At 38.8% G+C, this 19,051-nt stretch overlaps 1 protein-coding gene across 4 annotated transcripts in view; it reads left to right on the forward strand.

Moving 5' to 3' along the window:
- Positions 1-19,051, forward strand: part of LOC133991715 (core histone macro-H2A.2) — a 73,860-nt gene that overhangs the window by 49,739 nt on the left and 5,070 nt on the right. Inside the window, exons 1-7 of one of the 4 annotated variants that reach the window (XM_062430225.1) lie at positions 9,899-9,922; positions 11,866-12,043; positions 12,905-13,011; positions 15,727-15,924; positions 18,143-18,247; positions 18,351-18,450; positions 18,542-18,631. In XM_062430225.1, coding sequence (XP_062286209.1) covers positions 11,872-12,043; positions 12,905-13,011; positions 15,727-15,924; positions 18,143-18,247; positions 18,351-18,450; positions 18,542-18,631 — 772 coding nt within the window. In that variant the 5' untranslated portion in view covers positions 9,899-9,922; positions 11,866-11,871. The other 3 variants (XM_062430222.1, XM_062430223.1, XM_062430226.1) reach the window with 3 other exon arrangements.

Here is a 19,051-nt window from a genome sequence, read left to right on the forward strand (position 1 = left end):
TTAAAGTGATTCGATGTCTTACAAAAGACCCGTGCAGGATCAGCAATAAATTAAGAGAGACACAAAAGATCACACATTTAGAAAAAAAAGTACAGACATGACTCAAATTCTACATCGCTACTAGTGGCCTCTAGAGGCTTTGATTACACCCCCAAAAACTGATTTGTTGAAGGAACACCACACTGAGGATTCTTTACTAATCGTAGGTTTGCTTTAGTTTATCCTGAGATTCATAAAAATCTAATTGAGCAAGAGTGTTGCCAGCAGAATTCATTGCAATGTACCTAATAGATTATGAAGTACCCTGTGTGTAAAGTTGGCATCTTATCCTGAGGGTGGTGCCAGAGGACAGGCCATCTAATGTCCAAAATAGAAAGGCCGGGCATCAAATGCTCACATATCATAACAATCAGCCAAGTGGAAATTAGTACCAGCTGAAATTCTGACCTCATTGTCATGCCAGAAAGAAAAATCTAGGGTAACACTCTGGGGACCATTGACCAGCATTGTTGGCCTGTATCATCCTCTGGACCAGAGTGTTGCAGTGTGACTGACCATCCATCTGACCATTATCTGTAAGGGACAAAATTAGACAGTGCACAGCGTGTGTGTGTAAACCATCAGCGGATCAGATAGCCATATATGTTGGTCACCAACATTTACAACATTTATATGGTAATAATTCAATCAGTATCAAATAAAACAAGACTGAGAGACATCCCTCATGGAAGCCAAAGAAGACAGCCCATTATATCTGATGACTAAACAGTTTCCTCACTGAGAGAAGAGGATGCAGGGATTAGAAACCTTCATGCCTTCAGCCTGTAAAGGCTTAAGTACACCTTTAATTTGCAATAATAGAATTAACAATTTGACTTGTTGACTGTGTGGAATCAAGGGTGTGATTACAGTTTTCTGACATGGACTATCTGACAGTGGGGCAGTTGATTCCCGTCTTCTCCAGTCCATATGTCACTGTGTCCTTGGGCAAGATACTTAACCCCAGATTGCTCCTGATGGCTGTACCAACTGTGTATGAATGTGTGAGTGAATGTTAGATTCCTCCTGATGAGCAGGTTGGCACCCTGTGTGGTAGCTCCTGTCATCAGTGTATGAATGTGTGTGAATGTGTGAATGTGACATGTAGTGTAAAAGCGCTTTAAGTAGTCAAAAAACTAGAAAAGGTCAATATAAGTACAGTCTATTTACCATTTACAATCACTGTGAGTTAACACACGGACACGATTGATAAAAATCAATCGCAGCAACTGGATAAATGTGTAGAGGTGATAAAGTGAGGCCAGGTTTGAAAGTGTTTTTTTCATTCTTCACACAGCTATTAGCGTCAGTTTTACACGAATTGACTGCAACACCATGAATGGTTTCAAGGGGAGGCTGAAAGTGAGCAGTTACAAGTTTGTACAATTCATTGCATGGAGACTACAACATTTTTTTGAAGCATACTGAGACTTGACAAAGCATCTTTGAGAGATGAAATGGCTTCTTCCTGCATTCTTTAAGAGAATCTGTTATCGTTTCTCTTTTTTTTTTTGAATGATAGCATATTTCTGAATGATATACAGTATGCTTTATCTGGTCTGCAGTTATCATTATACAGTTTTTTAATCTGCTTTCAAAGATCAGGCAGACTTTGACTAAACAATCAAACATTAAGTAAATAGCACATCCTCTTCTGTAACACTTCCAGAGAGGTGTTCACAGCAACTGTCACCAGAAGACAACCTGGATGTCGCAGTAATAAATAATCCTCATACAGAGAACCATCATTCACACAACATGTGTCTGTGGCTTGGATACAAGCTAAAACTAACATGAAGGAAGGGCTTATCTTAAATGATTAACCAGATACACATGTGAGCCATAGGATAACATGCAGTCATCCTCTGAGCCTGCCAGTAGATAAGATGGATGGATGGGTTGCCATGAAATCTAGTAATCATGTCCTCCATTACTTTTTGTAGTTCCGAGTAAAATGTTTTGTCAACTATTGGACAGTTTATATGAAATATGCATCAGACAGTCATGTCCTGTTCATTCAGCACCATCATCATAAATGTGTGTCATATTTTATTGACCAAATAAAACTAATGACATTCCCATTGGCCTCAGCTGTACTTGTTTTAGTGCCAATTATCAAATGATGGCATGTAAGCACACTTAACTTAGTTAGCATTGTCATTGGGAGCATGCTAGCTGGTTCAGAGTAACACTGTGTCCATTATTACACACAGAGCTGCTGGTGTGGCTGTACTCTTTTGTTGTTTCTCATGAATAGTTTGGTTGTTTTTGGCCGTGCTGATGCTCAGAATGAGTCTGATCCAGTAAGCTAGGACGTGCATGGCCAGTTCCTGTCAGTCCTGACTCACTGCATAATATTTATTGCTGCGTTCAAATGCAAACCCAATGAAACAGCCACCAGCAATACATTCCATAACACAACTTCCTCCTCCTGCTCAGAGCCAAGGGGACCTGGTCTACTCTTTTCAACACTAGGCACATGATTTTTTTTGGTTGTTTAGACTGCCTTTTGTATCCAGGTGTTTTCTCCATCCACAGTGGATGCTGACTAAGAGTGTCCATGCCCCTTTAGCTAAGGGGCTCTGGGGCTTTTTCTCCCTCCCTGAAGCATCCCTTAGAAGAGTTCAGACAGCAAGCCTGGGGAAGCCATCTGCCGGGCCCCTGTGAAGGAGGATGCTCAAGCAGGCAGCATCTGCTACAGCAGTAATTTCTACTCTCTTACTGTACCTATGAACAACACAGACTACATTGATCACATCCTGTAGGAAAGTGGATCCAGCATCATGCAGAATCTCCCACAGTGACCGAACCTGCATGTTAATACTCACAAGTGCACACGGGCCAATCATGATACAACAGAGTAGCACTGACAGAATCATTTGTATCTGCCAGAGCAAATAAAACACCAGTTCAGCAGACATGTTGAGATAGAGATAGAGAGTACACAGACCTGGAGCTTTTTTGTCAGTTCATCTGATAACCACAAACATGGAGAGACACAAGAACAATTCTCCTTATAGTACTTTCTATATGTACAGCGCTTTGTTCTACACGAGTTGTACCCCATCCACTGCAGCACATGGATCAGTCTGGCAGGCCGTTGAGGATAATCTGGATGATATTTTAATGTCTAAATCATAAGGACGAGCTGGACTGATTGAGCTGTTCCCAAAAAGTCTGAGTTGAAAAGGAATGTTGGCTAATTTAAAGATGCACATATGTTTCTGTCATTGCCTTACAGGAGGCCAATCAGAATTTTGGGATATGATTAACTTTCTCCCTGAGCTACAACACAGAGATCACCGTATGGATCACAACTGCTCTTGTATTTTTACAGCTCATTGTCAACGAGTGACTCAACTCAATATTTTGTCTTGATACATCATTGCTATTGTGTTATCTTGGTGCTTTGAGTCTGTAGCTTTCTGAAGTCATTTTTTAATATCCTAACATATGAGTTTGTATTTGATGAATACTGTTCTTTATTTCGGTGTCTAATTTTTTTTCTACCCCTCTAATGATTCATTTGATGGCTGATGTCTGGGTTGTCCACTAACTCCAACACAATTTCTCATTGCATATGAAGTTCTCACTTACAAATGCATTTAATAATCCTTAAAATAGCACCAAAGCTATCTTATTTGTATATAAATAACCTGTTTTTCCTGAATTCATTTTTATTGAATCAATTTAGCAAGAATGTCTTTATCCCAGATTAGAAATTGGAATTTCATCATAGCAAAAACCTACTGAACATTATGAATGAAACAGAGGAATTTAACTCACATATTTAGTTTTGGACATACCAGGTTTCTGACAGTGACAATAATAATCAACAGAGAATCAGACTTGTGTTGTATTTTTGTAGAGCCTGACAACAACAAAAGAAACAAAAAAAGAGGAAAAAATAAGGCTCACTTTTTTTTCTACCGTCATTGAGGGACCCTTTCTGGTCAAGGGCCCCTGGGCTAATGGTAGATCCGGCCATGATTATTTAAACTTTTTAACTTTAGGTCATTGGCACCAAATAATTTACTCTGGATGCAGTCTTTGGTTGGCTGTGTTGGAATACACTGCGCCAGCTCATTCAATACTATACTGTTTTCACCTCTATAGCTTGGAAGCCTCACACACTGTTGTTAATCAGAATGATTGTGCCCAGTTTCCAAACAGCTAACCTTTGCCTCTGTTAAAAACTCAACAGCCAGGGTTATTTCTGACACTGAATGTATTCCAACACTTTTACAGACGGGTGTGTTCAAAACTAAATACAGATGGAAAGAGCAGTAGAGCATAAAAGTGATTGGTGGGATGAAGTTTTGAGCAGGGTCTGTTTCACATCATTAAAGCACACGATTTAATCCAGTTTAAAAGCAGCACACCTAACTTGATGGTTTGGATGAAGTGGACTGAAGCTGATGAAGACACAAACACAACCCTTCGTTATGCTATTCATGATATTAAATCATTATTTCCAACAGTCTTCAATAGACTGAACCCAGTTAAAGACATATCTGATGCTGCCCATTAGGCAACAGAGGGTTTCATTCAGTCCTGTACTGACCTCTACTGGTGAAGATGAAAATAGCAGCAGTGAATGCAGTAACAGCCTTTAACAGCCTGAAAATGAATTCTATTAAAACAGAAACACTTTTAATTAATTAATAATTAATAATTATTGTTTCCAGCATGCCACAAGACAAATTCTGCCAAATATTCTAAGACAAATTATTCTAAATCAGATTGACATTGATTTAAGTTTTTAGCAGCATAAAAGTAATAACATCTTTTATATATCTTACATGCGCGTACTTCCTGGACTGCAACACATGTGGTCACTTTTAGTCGCGCTGCACTCTAAGATGTGTTTTCTTTAACGTTGATATTTGGCTTTACTGTGCAGAATGATGCATGGTCAGGAAGAGATGTTAAATCATGTGTTGTTGTATACCTGCTGTTGTTGGCTGCTTTTAGTCCCATATGAGTCTGTATATTGAGAACAGAGGTCATTTGTCTGTTCCAGGGTCTCATCTTAAAAACCAGAAGGGACAGAATGTTTCAGTCAGGAACCCAGGGGTTGTGTCTGCATGCTGAGTCAGTATCTTCTTTCAAATCTATCATTAAAATGCACTTTTGTCAAAGAGCTTATATGATTTTTGGTGTTTTTGTTTCATTTTGTTTTGTTTGCTTTGACTTGAATTGCATTTTTATTTATTTTATTTAATATAACTGGAATTTTCTTTTACATATTTTATTCTGATTATTTGTCACTTCCCTATTTGATTTGACCATTACTATTGATTGTATAAAAAGTACTTTACAACCTGAGTTTTCAAAGTGTTCTGTAAATAAAGATTATTATGTACTATTCAGAGAAGACCAGTAACAGTTATCCATTTTGGGCACACAGCCTCTCAAATCTGGTGTTCCGCTGCCCTCTATAGACTCTTTAAAGGCTGCATGATATTTCTGATAACTATACTATACTCAACTCAACTCTATATACTTTAAGATTGTGTGTTGTATTTACATGTAAATGTTCTCCTACATGCTTGATAGAAAAAGGGGCATGGGAGTGGTATTCAGTTGGTTGCAATCAGCAATTAAGTATAAGATTTATGTTTATAAACGAGTAAATGTACTTAGTTACTTTCCACCACTGCTGATGAATGAAAGAAATAAACACATCACTGCTTTAACTGTGGATTATTCTGACATTGACACAACACAGATTCTGCATTTGTGTCACAAGACTGGAATAATGAAAATACATATGTGTGGACAGTAAAGCTGCTCCCAGATGTTCCACACTGTAGCAGAAAAATACATAGAGCAGATGATCTCATGGGTTTATGTTGATTATATGTTACTGACAGACAACACAGCCATCAAACTCACCACAGCAAAACTGCCACATACTATAGGCTGGATTACATTAAGGGAAAAAAAAACATGCACATCCCAGTGCGCATGAACGGAGTCAACAGGAACTTGTGAAAACATGGTATAACATAATATCTACATGGCCCACATATTAAACTGTGAACCTTAATTTGCCATTTCTACAGTATGAAGATATTTGATGATACATTATGTTGTCATAAGATTGTGGGATTTTCTCCCAATCAGCCACAAGAGCATCAGAGAGGTCCAAAACTGACGTTGGCTGATAAGGTCAATGTTGCAGTTCATCCCTAAGGTGTTGGTTGGGGGTTGAGGTCATATCACTGTATGCTGTAACATCAGATTTATTTGAATTGGAAGTGATGGAGATGGAAGATTTGAAAAAACACAAAAAGCATTCAGTGACTACAGCCTTAAAATGTCCCAAATATATTCTCACTCAAACACAAATAAGCAAGAAAACTGCAGTACATTACATTTTTACACATTAATACACATTAATGTCTTCATTTCAAAACTCTTCAGTTTATGTTAAAAAACTAACATGTATTGATATGGACAACCATCTGCCAAATCTTAACCACACTGAAATACATCTATATTCAATCAAAAACAGTAGAATACATTGTTGTATGTTTTATAGAGAGCTACACATGTTGCTGTATTTACACAATATACACATTTCTTACACTATTAACCATGAGAAGAATACAATAGTGATTTACTGCTTCACAAACTGGCATAAAAACATGAATCCTGTGTTGCCTACACTACAGAGTCAGCTTCCTGGGTACCATCGTATCCAGGGGCCTGAAGTCTCCATCATAAAAAGAGCACAACAGTGGATGTATTTCCTGCGCCAGCTCAAGAAACTCAACCTGCCACACAGGCCCTGATGATACAGTTCAACACAGCGATCATCGAGTCCATCCTCACCTCATCAATAACCATCTGGTTTCAATCGTCCGCATCACAACGGAGAACCAAACTCCAGTGCATAGTCAGGACAGTGGAGCGGATCATCGGTTGTAGTCTGCCAGCGTTACAGTACATCTACAACAGCAGGGTCATTAAACATGCTGGTGAGATTATAGCTGACCCCTTTCATCCTGGACATCATCTTTTCCGCCTACTTCCTTCTGGAAGAAGACTGCAGGCTGTTGAACCCTCACATACTGTTCATATTCTGAGCCGTCAACAGTATTTCCTCACATAATTAGTCTCTATACCAAACTTCTGAACCATAAATCATTGATAAAGACCTCATCAGTCACAGATAAACACGATTTATCCTTAATGAAGCTTTTCAGACAGCAGAGAGTTTATACTTTAGTTTTTATGATTAGAAAACGATATGAAAAAACACTATACTATGGTCCAATATTAAATAAACCATGAGAACTATTTCAACATTCTTGAAATGTTGGATGAAAATGTGTCAAATATATTTCCTTTTTTGTATATTCTGGGTCACATTAGGGGAAGGCATCAAATTTCAGGCTAAAAGAAAACAGTTTTTTTTTTTTGTTTTTTTTTTTTTACTGTTCTCTGATGTAAAAATGGGTCAAATTTGAACCAGCAAGACACAACATGCAAATACTTACTTCCCTGTGTCACTTTTTGATTGCACTGGACACTTTGAATAAACATACAGTGCCTTGGGAAATGCAACTTTGCCCTTTTAGAGATTATTTATTTAAGCTCATTTATATTTATTCAAATATATTTTTCATTATTTGTCTATTCTTCTTGCTGTTCTTACCATTAATCAGGTCCTATGTTTTTAAAGATGTGTTTAGGTTATGTTATATGTTTCATGTCATACATGTCTGCACGCACCAAAGTCAATTTACTTGTATGTGTTACATAACTGGTGAAATAAAGTGATTCTGATTTGGATTATTGTCTGCTGGAAGGATTTGCTTTGGTGTATAAAATGAACTGTTGTGTCCAACAATGTGTTGGTAAAGTGAACTGAGTGAAGAGTTTTGATGATGTGGGTTTGTAATAGACATGTAACCAACTGTAAAAAACTATAAGATGTTCTTCCATGGGCATGCTTTCAGGCCTCAGTTATTATTTTGTAATTCTTAGTAAAACTGTCCTGCTCAGGCTGAGTCTACTCTTATTTGGTTATTACTACAGATTCTTTATTAGTGCTCTTCTATGACTGCAGGAAAATATTCATACAAAGCAAGAAAGAGACACAGAAATGCAACAATAAAGTTATTTTCATCATAACTCATATAGTATGTTGTACAGACCTACTCTGTGCTTATAAAGGTTTGACATAATAAACATAACAGCTGATATATACAGATGGATGACAAATGAAAGGATAAACAAGAAGTGTATTATGGAGTGAGGCCACCACAAGCCTCTAGAACAGCTTCAGTACTCTGTGCCAAGTCTTTATTGGAGGGATTAAGTCTGTTCTTCTGCAAATTATTCCCTCATTCATACAACCTTTATTTAATCTTATTGAGATCAAGGTCTCTTTTGCAAAAGAGATCTGTGTACAGTAGATAAAGAAAGAAAAACAAGCATAGCAAAAGTACATAGAGCATCAGAAACAATCAGACATGACTAAATACATTTGAAGATGGAAGTTTTTTTTTTTTTTTTTTTCGGTTTTATCATTTGATCTTATGGAGATGGTGGTGGAGGGCATTGTCTTACCCATCAACCCAAAATCTTCTATAAATGTTCAACTGGTGACTGCATTCTATTTAATTAACATCATTTTTATTCTCATCAAACCATTCCACCGTATGCACTTGAAAACCCTTGCATTTGATATGTTTCTCCACTCTTTTATTCTGTTTTTTTTCTTTTAATGTACATTTCATTATCCAGTACTGATGATTGTGGGGATAGTCACAGTCTGTGTTCAACTATTTTAAACACTGAGACAGTGGACAATTCAAAATCTCAATTGACCAACTCTCCACACTGGTTTTCATGCATTTCAGAACCAAATGAAAATCATCTGGTTTAGTTAGATAATGCATCACATCATATCTGCTTTTATTGTCAGAGTTGGACTTACTGCTGTGTAGTAATGCAGCAGTAAATCCAGACTGATCTGACAGTCTTGCAAGGCAAACAACTGAATAACAGTATAGCTGAAAATAAAAACAGACGAGAGTTCACAGTAATATGATTTATCTCAACCAATTTCTATTTCAGAACTGCTACAAGCTGATTTTCATGCCATACTGAAATACTTATTGGTGGATAATATAAGAATTAAATAAAAAGCAGAATGACATTCCTATTTAAATGGCAAGCATTGACATACAGCAGATGTGATTTTTTATTTTTTTTAAGTCAAATCAAGATAACCAATCCAATTTAAAGAGTCATATCCTTAGTGTGGCTCTCATCCTTCATGCAGGTATTGGTTTTGACACATCAAAGATGGAGCGAGGGGGATGTGATTGGCTGCTGTGACTCTGTATTCCCTTGTGATTCTCCCTCTGATGCATCAAACAGGCTGGCAGAATCATCTGCCTCATTCATTTCTTCCAATGTGCATGTTGAAAGGGAGGAGGAGAGTTATTTTATGCACAGTTATACTACCTGTTAGACCTGGAATCACGCCAGCCAGGCTGTGGGTCAGCTCAGTCCACGCTCACTGTAAATCACTGTGTAGAAGCAGGGGCTGGAAAAATGTGAAGTCAAAATACAGCCAGGCTCCGAGGCCTTATATTGAGCCATTTTAGGGTACAAATTTGGATCTAATGGACCTTCTAGGATAATGTATTTATATATAGTTATATCTCCTCCGCCTTCAAACACAAATACTATCTTTATCTCTAAGCACATCGCGTTCCTTTCAACCAACATTTTTCCCATTGAAGCCATGTTAAGGGGGCGTTTTCACTGAATTTTTCCCCTTTGCAGCATCAGTAGCACAGAGCCAGCCTCCGACCAGACTACGCTGTTCCTGCTTGCTGTGTGAGGGGTTTTTTCTCAGGTTGGGAAACAAGATTACGCACAAGGACAGCAAATAAACACAACCAAAACAAAACGCGCCGTCTTTTCACCTGGGGAGGGAGGAGGGGGGGTGGGACGGTCAGTCGCCCCGTGCAGGAGCATCTCGGGCCCGCGCCGATTCGCGTGAGAGGAGGACAAAACAGGTAGAAACTTGGAGGCTTTTTTTTTTTCTTCATTTTTCATGCCTCGGCGCATATCCGGATTGACGGGGACGCTCTACTTTCCATGTCTGATGCGATTACACACATGCAGAGGATTGGAGGCTACATTAGAAAAAGGAAGCGGGCGGGAGAGGGCTCGTTTAAAGAAATGTCTCGTTGCGGTTAATGTCTCTATTGGCCAATTACAAGCAAAAGTGGTTGGCGGAAGGTGTAGTGGTTAATTCTGTGTGTGTCGGCTAAATGCAGCTAGCTTAAACGAACATGTTTGTCCTCCACTGAATTCGCGCTATTAAATAATTCCAGTCCTCCGTGTAAACTAACGTCGCCGTAACCGGCTTTTTTTTTTACTGTTTTAAAATAGCAGGAAAAGCCTTGTTCAACGTCTGCGTAGCTACGTCGAAGAGAGGTGTTGCTTCTCCTTACAGTCAGGCTCAGTATAATTACTGTTATGTTTGCCTACATGTTCCCGGTCACATTCCCGTCTTTTTCCACTCGGGTCAGTCCGCCGAACATGGCACGGTCACGCCATATCCCTCCACCTTTAACGCCAGCGGCGAGCTTCGTGTTAGTTAGTGCATATCTTATGGAAATGAGTGTGTGAGCTCCAGCGGCGCTGCTCACAGGCCGCAGCCGAACAGAGCGCTCCGTTGCTTGGACTTGTTTACATGGAAACCTCAGGAGGGGGGGAAGCGGTAACCTTTCCTCCGTAACGTCCCCGGTTATCATATGGCTTACGAGGAAAATAATGACTGGGCTTCATTATGGCTTCCTAGATATAAGTAGTGGACCTGACAGGGTTTTTTTTTTCACTAGAACTTTAATATTCAAATATGTCAAATTATTTTTTCGTTGCTATTTGATGTTAAGCGGTCAAAGTGTAAGTGAGTGGGTATTATTAGCGGTTCAGTGAGGGTTTCACATGAAAACAGCTTCTCAGGTTGTTCCTCATTCATTTTTAAGTATGTTGGAGGATGTGCTCACCATGCTGCTCTGATATATGGAACACATTAAAAAAACATAGTGTTAAAAAAAAAAAAAAAAAAAAGGACTGCACCACTGACACTGAGATCATGGCTTCACTGTTTTCTATTGTTTATATTGTACATACATACATAGTAGTGAAAGGATTGAATTAGTTCATTCCAGTAATAAACTTGATAATTCAAAAATTTGACATTTGACAAACCAATAAAAGAAAAATATCTTAAGAAATGATTGTTTCCTCAGCAGAGTTTTATTGCTGCTGCTGAAGATAAGTTGTTACATGTTTGTATCAGGAATACAATTGACAACAAACATAATTGAATAACTCATTTATGATTAATCCAAACAAAACATTTTAGACTTTCTCTTTAGTGTCATCACAACATTCAGAACTTTGACTCATGATCTCAGTATTTCATAAATCCTGTCTATGATGCTGCTATCTAATGTATTCCAGTTCATACCTACATGCCTAATTGAACTGTTATATGCGAATATGTTAAGATATTTTGTATACACTTGAATTATGTTAATTATTTAATGCAATCACACATATTGATTTACAATGACTGATTGTAAGTGCTACAGTCATCTCCACCATCATTTCATTTCAAGTGTCAAAATATCATTAGATCAGTTGAACTCAAATTATATTTTTAAAAAACAACAACAAAAAAATAGGTTTTGAGGTATGTACATCTTCTTACAGAAACATTATCTGGGGTCCTCTGGATCACCTCCACAACAGTCTTAATGACATGTTATACTCTGTTTCCAGATCAGGATGTCAGCCAGAGGGGGAAAGAAGAAGGCCACCAAGCTGTCCCGTTCAGCCCGGGCGGGTGTCATCTTCCCCGTGGGGAGGATGATGAGGTACCTGCGCACCGGCACGCACAAATACCGCATCGGCATGGGTGCGCCTGTCTACATGGCAGCGGTCATCGAGTACTTGGCAGGTAAGGAGGGGGGGGGGCGTCACATGATTGGTTTTATCATTACCTGTGTCCACTACAGCTTTAGTGTCTGTAATAACATGTTGCTGCATGTGTGTAGTTGCGTGCAGCTGTTAACATCAGACTCACAGAAACACAGTGCTCAAGCCCAGGTGCTAAATACAACATGTACACACACACACACACACATACACACACACACACACGCACACACACCCTGTCCATCTGCATATGTGTTGAATATCAATTATTTACTGTATATGATGTAAAGTTTATTAAAAGCCATTAAATGAACCATTTTCATATCATATCATTTTACTTATTGTCATATTTGTCATATATTTGTTCCTACTTTTCATTTTTATATGTTTATAATCAATGTACTGGTGTAATAATCCTGAATTGTGTTGTGTTTAATATCACTTGCTATATTCTTATGATTATGTACATATGTATACTATGTTTAATAATATTATTAATTGTATATATAGCATGTAAAGCTTAACATGAGAAAAAAACACGCATACAAATTACAAAATAGTAAAGTTGAATCCAGTTATCCTCTTTAATTACCATCTACAAAGCACTGTGATCATAAATGATACATTCATAATGACAAACAGCCTGCTGAACAGAAGGCAACAGCAAAACACATTTCTTTTTGTCTGTGTGCATGTGTGTGTGTGTGTGTGTGTGTGTGTGTACACATCCCTGCAGCAACAGTCCACATGTAAGAGATTTCAGTGTAATCTTCCTGACTGCTGTACTTGTGTTTCCGAGTCACACAGTGTAAAGTAAATATGTTTGAACACAACAACACACACTGTGTGTCTGATGGCTCTCTGCTGTTTTCTGTCCTCTAAGCTGAGATCTTGGAGTTGGCAGGAAACGCAGCGCGAGACAACAAGAAAGGCAGAATAACTCCCAGGCACATCAAGCTGGCTGTGGCCAATGATGAGGAGCTCAACCAGGTAAACACAACACACTGCTCTACTATTGGCTGATGAGTGTTTGTGTGAGGATGTTTACAGTGGGTTAAGTTATTTTCTTGACCCAGATGTCTTTTAAACAGGAACATACATCAGTGATCACCTGAGTCCTCGTGCATCTAGATGTTGTTGTGTGTCCTGCTAAAAGAAAACAGGACAGTTGGTGGCAGAGAGGAAACTAAGGGAGAGAGAAAGGAGATGACATGCAACAAAGGTCCCGTTCTGGACTTGAACCAGGGAAATTGGATATATGGCATGTGCTGTAACCACTCAGCTACGAGAGCACTCCAAGAATGCACTTTTTACAGTAAACAGGATCTTCTTGAAGTCAGGGTCACTTCAGAACACAGTGAGGAGAAAGTAAGTGGAAACTCATCAGGACTTCTCAATGAAGTGATAGTAAAAACTAGCAGTGAACTGTTTATGTAACAGGGTTTCAACACATCCAATTTAAAACAGTTAAAATGACCACCAATAAATCCATGTAAAAACAGTACTGTATACATTGTTAAATTGTTGTTAGAGAATTAACATATTGAGCTACAGCAGCAGAACTTAAAGGCAACATTCATATTTTTTTTTAAATTGTTGCCCTATGATTAGAAATGATTGAAAAAAGGCTTTAGATTCTCCTTATTGCTCTTACGGGAGAATCCTACAACAACCAGAATGCATTGCATGTGTCCTGACAAATCATAAGTGGTAAATGGACTGTACATATATAGCACTTTTCTAGTCAGTAACACACAGTTGGCCTAGCCATCAGGAGCAATTTTGGATTCGGTATCTTTCCCAAAGACATCAGCGTGTGGACTGGAGGAGCCAGGAATTGAACCACCGTTATTTCTATTGGTGGACCGCTGCTCTACTTCCTGAGCCACAGCTAGAGGTAGACTGACTTTATTGACATTGTGTTCATGATCAGTAAATACAAAGTTAGTGAGCAACATCATATCTCTTTACTCAGGTTTATTTTTATTTACAAGACGTTTTTTCGTCATCGAGTCTGAATATCGTACCAGTGTGAAAGAATCATAAAACAAACAGCGTGCTCGACACAGTCAAAACACCTTCCAGTCTTCATTTAAGCTTTTTTTGGGTGACTGTCATGGATGAAGGGAAGTGCTCAAGCTGGATGCAGCCTCAAAAGTGAACTTACAGCTAACTTTACACAGTGGCTGTTTGCTGCTCTGTATTCACAGTTAAAGTCCATAATATAATAGTGTCAGGTTAACAAAGCACTGTCTGTCTCCATTCTCTCTGACCATCTTACAGCACCTCTCTCTCCACTGTCGCAGCGTGATACTACACTTCAAATTATGAAACTATATTTCTTCCAAATATGCTGATATTTTAAAATATTTAGTAGTATGATGTATATTGGACAGACGATATTATCAACTGATATTGGCCTGGATATATCGGTATCAGTGAATAATTTGTATATCGGTATCGGTGAATAACTTGTTCAATATGTGCCAATATTTTAAATGTAGAAAAAAAAGTTATATAGGCCATATTGTATGTATAATTGATCCTTTTTCTTAATTCAAGTTTAATATATGTGTGTTTTTTATTCATAGCTAATTACAATGATTAAATTCAGAGTGTAGTTTACTGTTTAAGTGCACTGATTTCATTTTATACAGTTAAGTTTATTGTTAAACTGTAATATATTAATATCCATTACATGTCTTTGTTTTCCACACTGTTCCTCTAATCAACAGATGAGGCTGAAAACCAGCAAAGTGGTTCCATTAATGAATTCAGCTGTTTAGCAGAGCGGGAACCAGATACCAGAACATCCCTAATTTACACATCTAGCACACACACACACACACACACAGCAACATTAGCATTTACATTTATTAGACTCATGTTTGTGGTCGTCCAATGAATATAAAGAAAGTGATTATTTTAAATGAGATGTCTGTTTGGTTGCTGCAGCACGTCCTCACAGGAAGTGACAGCTGGAAATGAAGAATCCATTTCAAGAGAAATAGCTGGACTCACTGACAGGCCCAAAATTCTTTAGCGCCACACCCCACACCACATTTAAATGAGTGGCACCCCCCAGTAATGAAGACCTCAACATTCAAAGACAGATCTCTGTGCTGTGTGGGCCTGCCAGTGGATCAGGTTCCCCCGCTGCACCTTTAACCTCATCTAGTCATTACACACACATAACGCAGCACAGCTTTATTCACATTCTCAGAGCTTTAAGTGAAGCTCGCATCCATCCACTTTATAGACTTTATAGAGATGATAAAGTTTGTAGAGATATCTCATGTCAGGAGAAACATTTATATCTTTTCAAAGGTGCAGCTGTAATAAATGCAGTTTGGATTGTGAGAGTAACAAACGCTGTTCCATTAGTTACTGTCCCGTCATGATGATGATGTGACATTTTAGTGGAGTCCTTCCTCTGGAGTGTCAGACATGTGTGTGCTGATACTGAAGGTGTCAGCTGACAGCAGGTGGTGTGTGTTGCAGCTAATATTTCAGAGGGTGCGAAGTACCCCCCGACACTGAGGTTAACCTCAGCTGGGAACGACCGCAGCTGCCACACACACACACACACGCACGCACACACGACACATCCGAGTGTGTTAAAGAGAATGACGTACTTCATCAGAGTTGAAGTGTTACTGGTACAATGTGTAACGAGCACTATTTCTGAAATGTCTCCTCTGTTAGCTTCTGCGGGGTGTGACCATATCAAACGGGGGGGTTCTGCCTCGGATCCACCCGGAGCTTCTCTCCAAGAAGAGGGGAGGCCGGGTGAAAGTGGACAGCCAGGCATCCGTCCCCGAGAAGCAGGAAGAACGCTCCAAGAGCAAGAAAGTCGTCAAATCCATCAAAAAGGTCAAAGGCAAACGAGGCCGCAAACCAAAGGTTGGTCAGCGACGATGCAGTGAGCAGATGTTGGTGGTTATTAAGACATCAGTACACATCTGTCTTACAGAGTCTAACAGTGTTGATGATGCAATCTGAAAAGCTTGCGTCCAAACTATTCTTGTAAACGTTCCAACATCAACAATCCTACAATCATGCAGACTTTACACAGTGATAGTGTGGGTGTGCAGAAGTGTCACACTGTTCCTCACACAGCTGCTTCTCTCACTGCTCATGTGTACAACTGTCCCAACTACATAGACACAAAAACACACAGAATTCTGATCTCTAATCTTCATGTGAAGACAGGAAAACAGGTTTAAACAGCGTTTCCTGCAGACATGATCGTACAAGTCACAGTTCACTTCCATAAAACACACTCAGCATACATAGAAGTGAAATGCTGTTCTTGACAGATCAGGATGTACACATTTAAAACAGGCACAACTAAAGACATATTTAACATCTTTAAAACATCAAATGATTTTCAAAAGAGCAGCTTTGAAGGTAAACTGCTGATGAGTTTACTTGTGCAATGAGGGATAGCTTATGTATTGGTCCATAATAGTGCTGAGTCGTTACTTGTGCTGGTTCATTGTGTCCCAATGTATCATCTCATAACTTCCTCCATAGTTACTGATCTACTTTAAACTCTCAATGAGAAACATCACAATGAACATGACCATTGGAAAAACATTCACATCTAACATGAATACAGTTTATTCAATATATTGTAGTTCTGACTTTTTAAATGTCTATTATATTATATTCACAGAGTCCCTGCGGATCATTAAAAAGTCTTAGAATGTCTTAAATGTAGTTTTTGACATTCAAGGTCTTAAATGTGTTAAAATATCTGGAATTGTAGGAGTTTGCATTACATTTGTTTGTTATTTATCATTATTATCATTATTTTCTGATTATTTTACATAAACCAACCAATCAACTTATTCATTAAAGTAAAACATAATCAGTATATAATAAAACTAATTCTAAGTTACAGTCCTATATAAATGATCCATTTCAACCCACTACAACAGTAGAATCCTGCGTAGTATTATTATATGACTCATAATATATTATATATGAGTACACATGTCACATGTGACACTTTTCTGTATTTAGCACTAACCTGAAAAACTTGAAAAGAGGTTTTAAAAAGGTCTTAAAAGTCATTAAATGTGTACTTAAAGATGTGCAGATACCCTGACTCCTTTTCATTGTGGCTTACACTGGAAAATGTGCATAATTAGTGTGAATATGAAACCTGAGTTTCATTACAGATGCCAACAGTTTGAGAAATGTAAACCAATCTCAATCAATCAATCAATCTTTATTTGTATAGCGCCAAATCACAACAAAGTTATCTCAGGGTACTTTACACATAGAGCAGGTTCTAAACCGTACTCTTCAGGTTTTAATTTTAAAGAGACCCAACATTCCCACATGAACAAGCACTTAGCGACAATGGCAAGAAAAAACTCAGAGCACATTGAAAATCCACATTGAAGCTAGAAGGTCCGGGACTGGAATCTGTCATCCGGACGTCTACAGGCCCAGATTACCTGTGAGACGAGAAAGCACAGACTACTCCGGGGAAGAAGTTTAGGTTATTGAATGCATTAATAGTACATGAATGTTAGTGGATATAGATGGATGGATAGAGAGAGAGAGGAGGAGAGAGGAGCTCAGTGCATCATGGGAGTCCCCTGGCAGTCTAAGCCTATAGCAGCATAAAGTAGAAGCTGGACCAGGACAAGCCTGGCCGGACCTAATTATAAGCTTTAAACATGTTTTAAACTTTGATAACATGATTTCAAGTCAAGGTTCATATTTTCTGTAGCTTTCAGCTGCATCTCTCATGGCAGGACTTCAGTCAAGATTGAAGTGAAGTCCATGACAAGTTCAAGTGTGAGCCGCTCAGATGAGATGTGGCTGAAGTGTCTCCTGAGCTCCTGATGATGCATTCAAATATGTCTAAGGTCAAATAGTAAAAATGTCCAAAAGCTGCGTATCGTATCGTATCAGTGCAGTTAAATCAATAACTTCACCCAGATAACATTAAGTGTAAAGTTAGAAAGCTTTCCTGAGAGTCACGGATACATTTCTGTCAATACTGAAAAGTTGTGAGGTTTGACACTCAGCTCTGTTTATTTATTTAATCCTGTGATGATGTGAATGAAGTTTAATTGTTTGATTTTTCTTCTCTGTGGCGAAGAACACAGACAACGACAAAGAGTCTGTACCAAACTCCACAGTGGAAGACGGTCCTGGAGACGGATTCACCATCCTGTCAGCAAAGAGCCTGTTCCTGGGACAGAAGGTAAGACTGAAGGCCAGCTGCCGATCGGTCCGGCGTTCATATGTATCATGTGACATGAAGCATATACAGAGTGTAGTCTCACACGGTGCTGATGAATCCACAGCTTTCACTAACAGAGAGCGAAATCAGCAAAATTGGAACGATCAAGGTGGAAGGGATCATTAACCCAACGAATGCAGAGATGGACCTCAAAGACGGTGTAGGTGAGGAGCACGTGTTAACATGTCAGCATGCTACTTAAACTAGTGGTCAGGTTTGCAATGCTCACCTGCTGCTGCTGTGGTGTGCCTGCAGGAAACGCTCTGGAGAAAGCTGGAGGCCGAGAGTTCCTGGATGGAGTCAAAGAGCTGCGGAAAGCACAGGGACCTCTGGAGGTGGCATCAGGTACACACTGGATATCTAGTGCTGTTTGAGATCAATGTTTTAATGGAGCTCCATGGCAACTGATGCTCCACTGTTAGTGAAGAGAAACACATGCTCACTAATCCCTGCACTCTGTCTGCAGGCAGTTTAACAGTGACTCCTGCTCTCCATCAACATGACTCACTGACAGATTAGAGTTTGGTCACTTTTTAAAACTTTATTAGTAATAAATCCAATGTTATCCACCAAGTACATGCTACAATGGCAACATGTATGACATTAGCAGACAGAAACAGAACAAATGCACTTATTAGCATGTTGTTATGAGGCCTGAAAAAATAGACAGCCGTCAACACTTTGTTATTACAGACTGTAACAGAAAGAATGAATTATTAGATGATAATAACGTCTTTCCAAAGCAAGGTGGGCAAATATTACAAA

Source organism: Scomber scombrus, chromosome 12 (assembly GCF_963691925.1).
Source record: "Scomber scombrus chromosome 12, fScoSco1.1, whole genome shotgun sequence".
Classification (NCBI taxonomy): domain Eukaryota; kingdom Metazoa; phylum Chordata; class Actinopteri; order Scombriformes; family Scombridae; genus Scomber; species Scomber scombrus.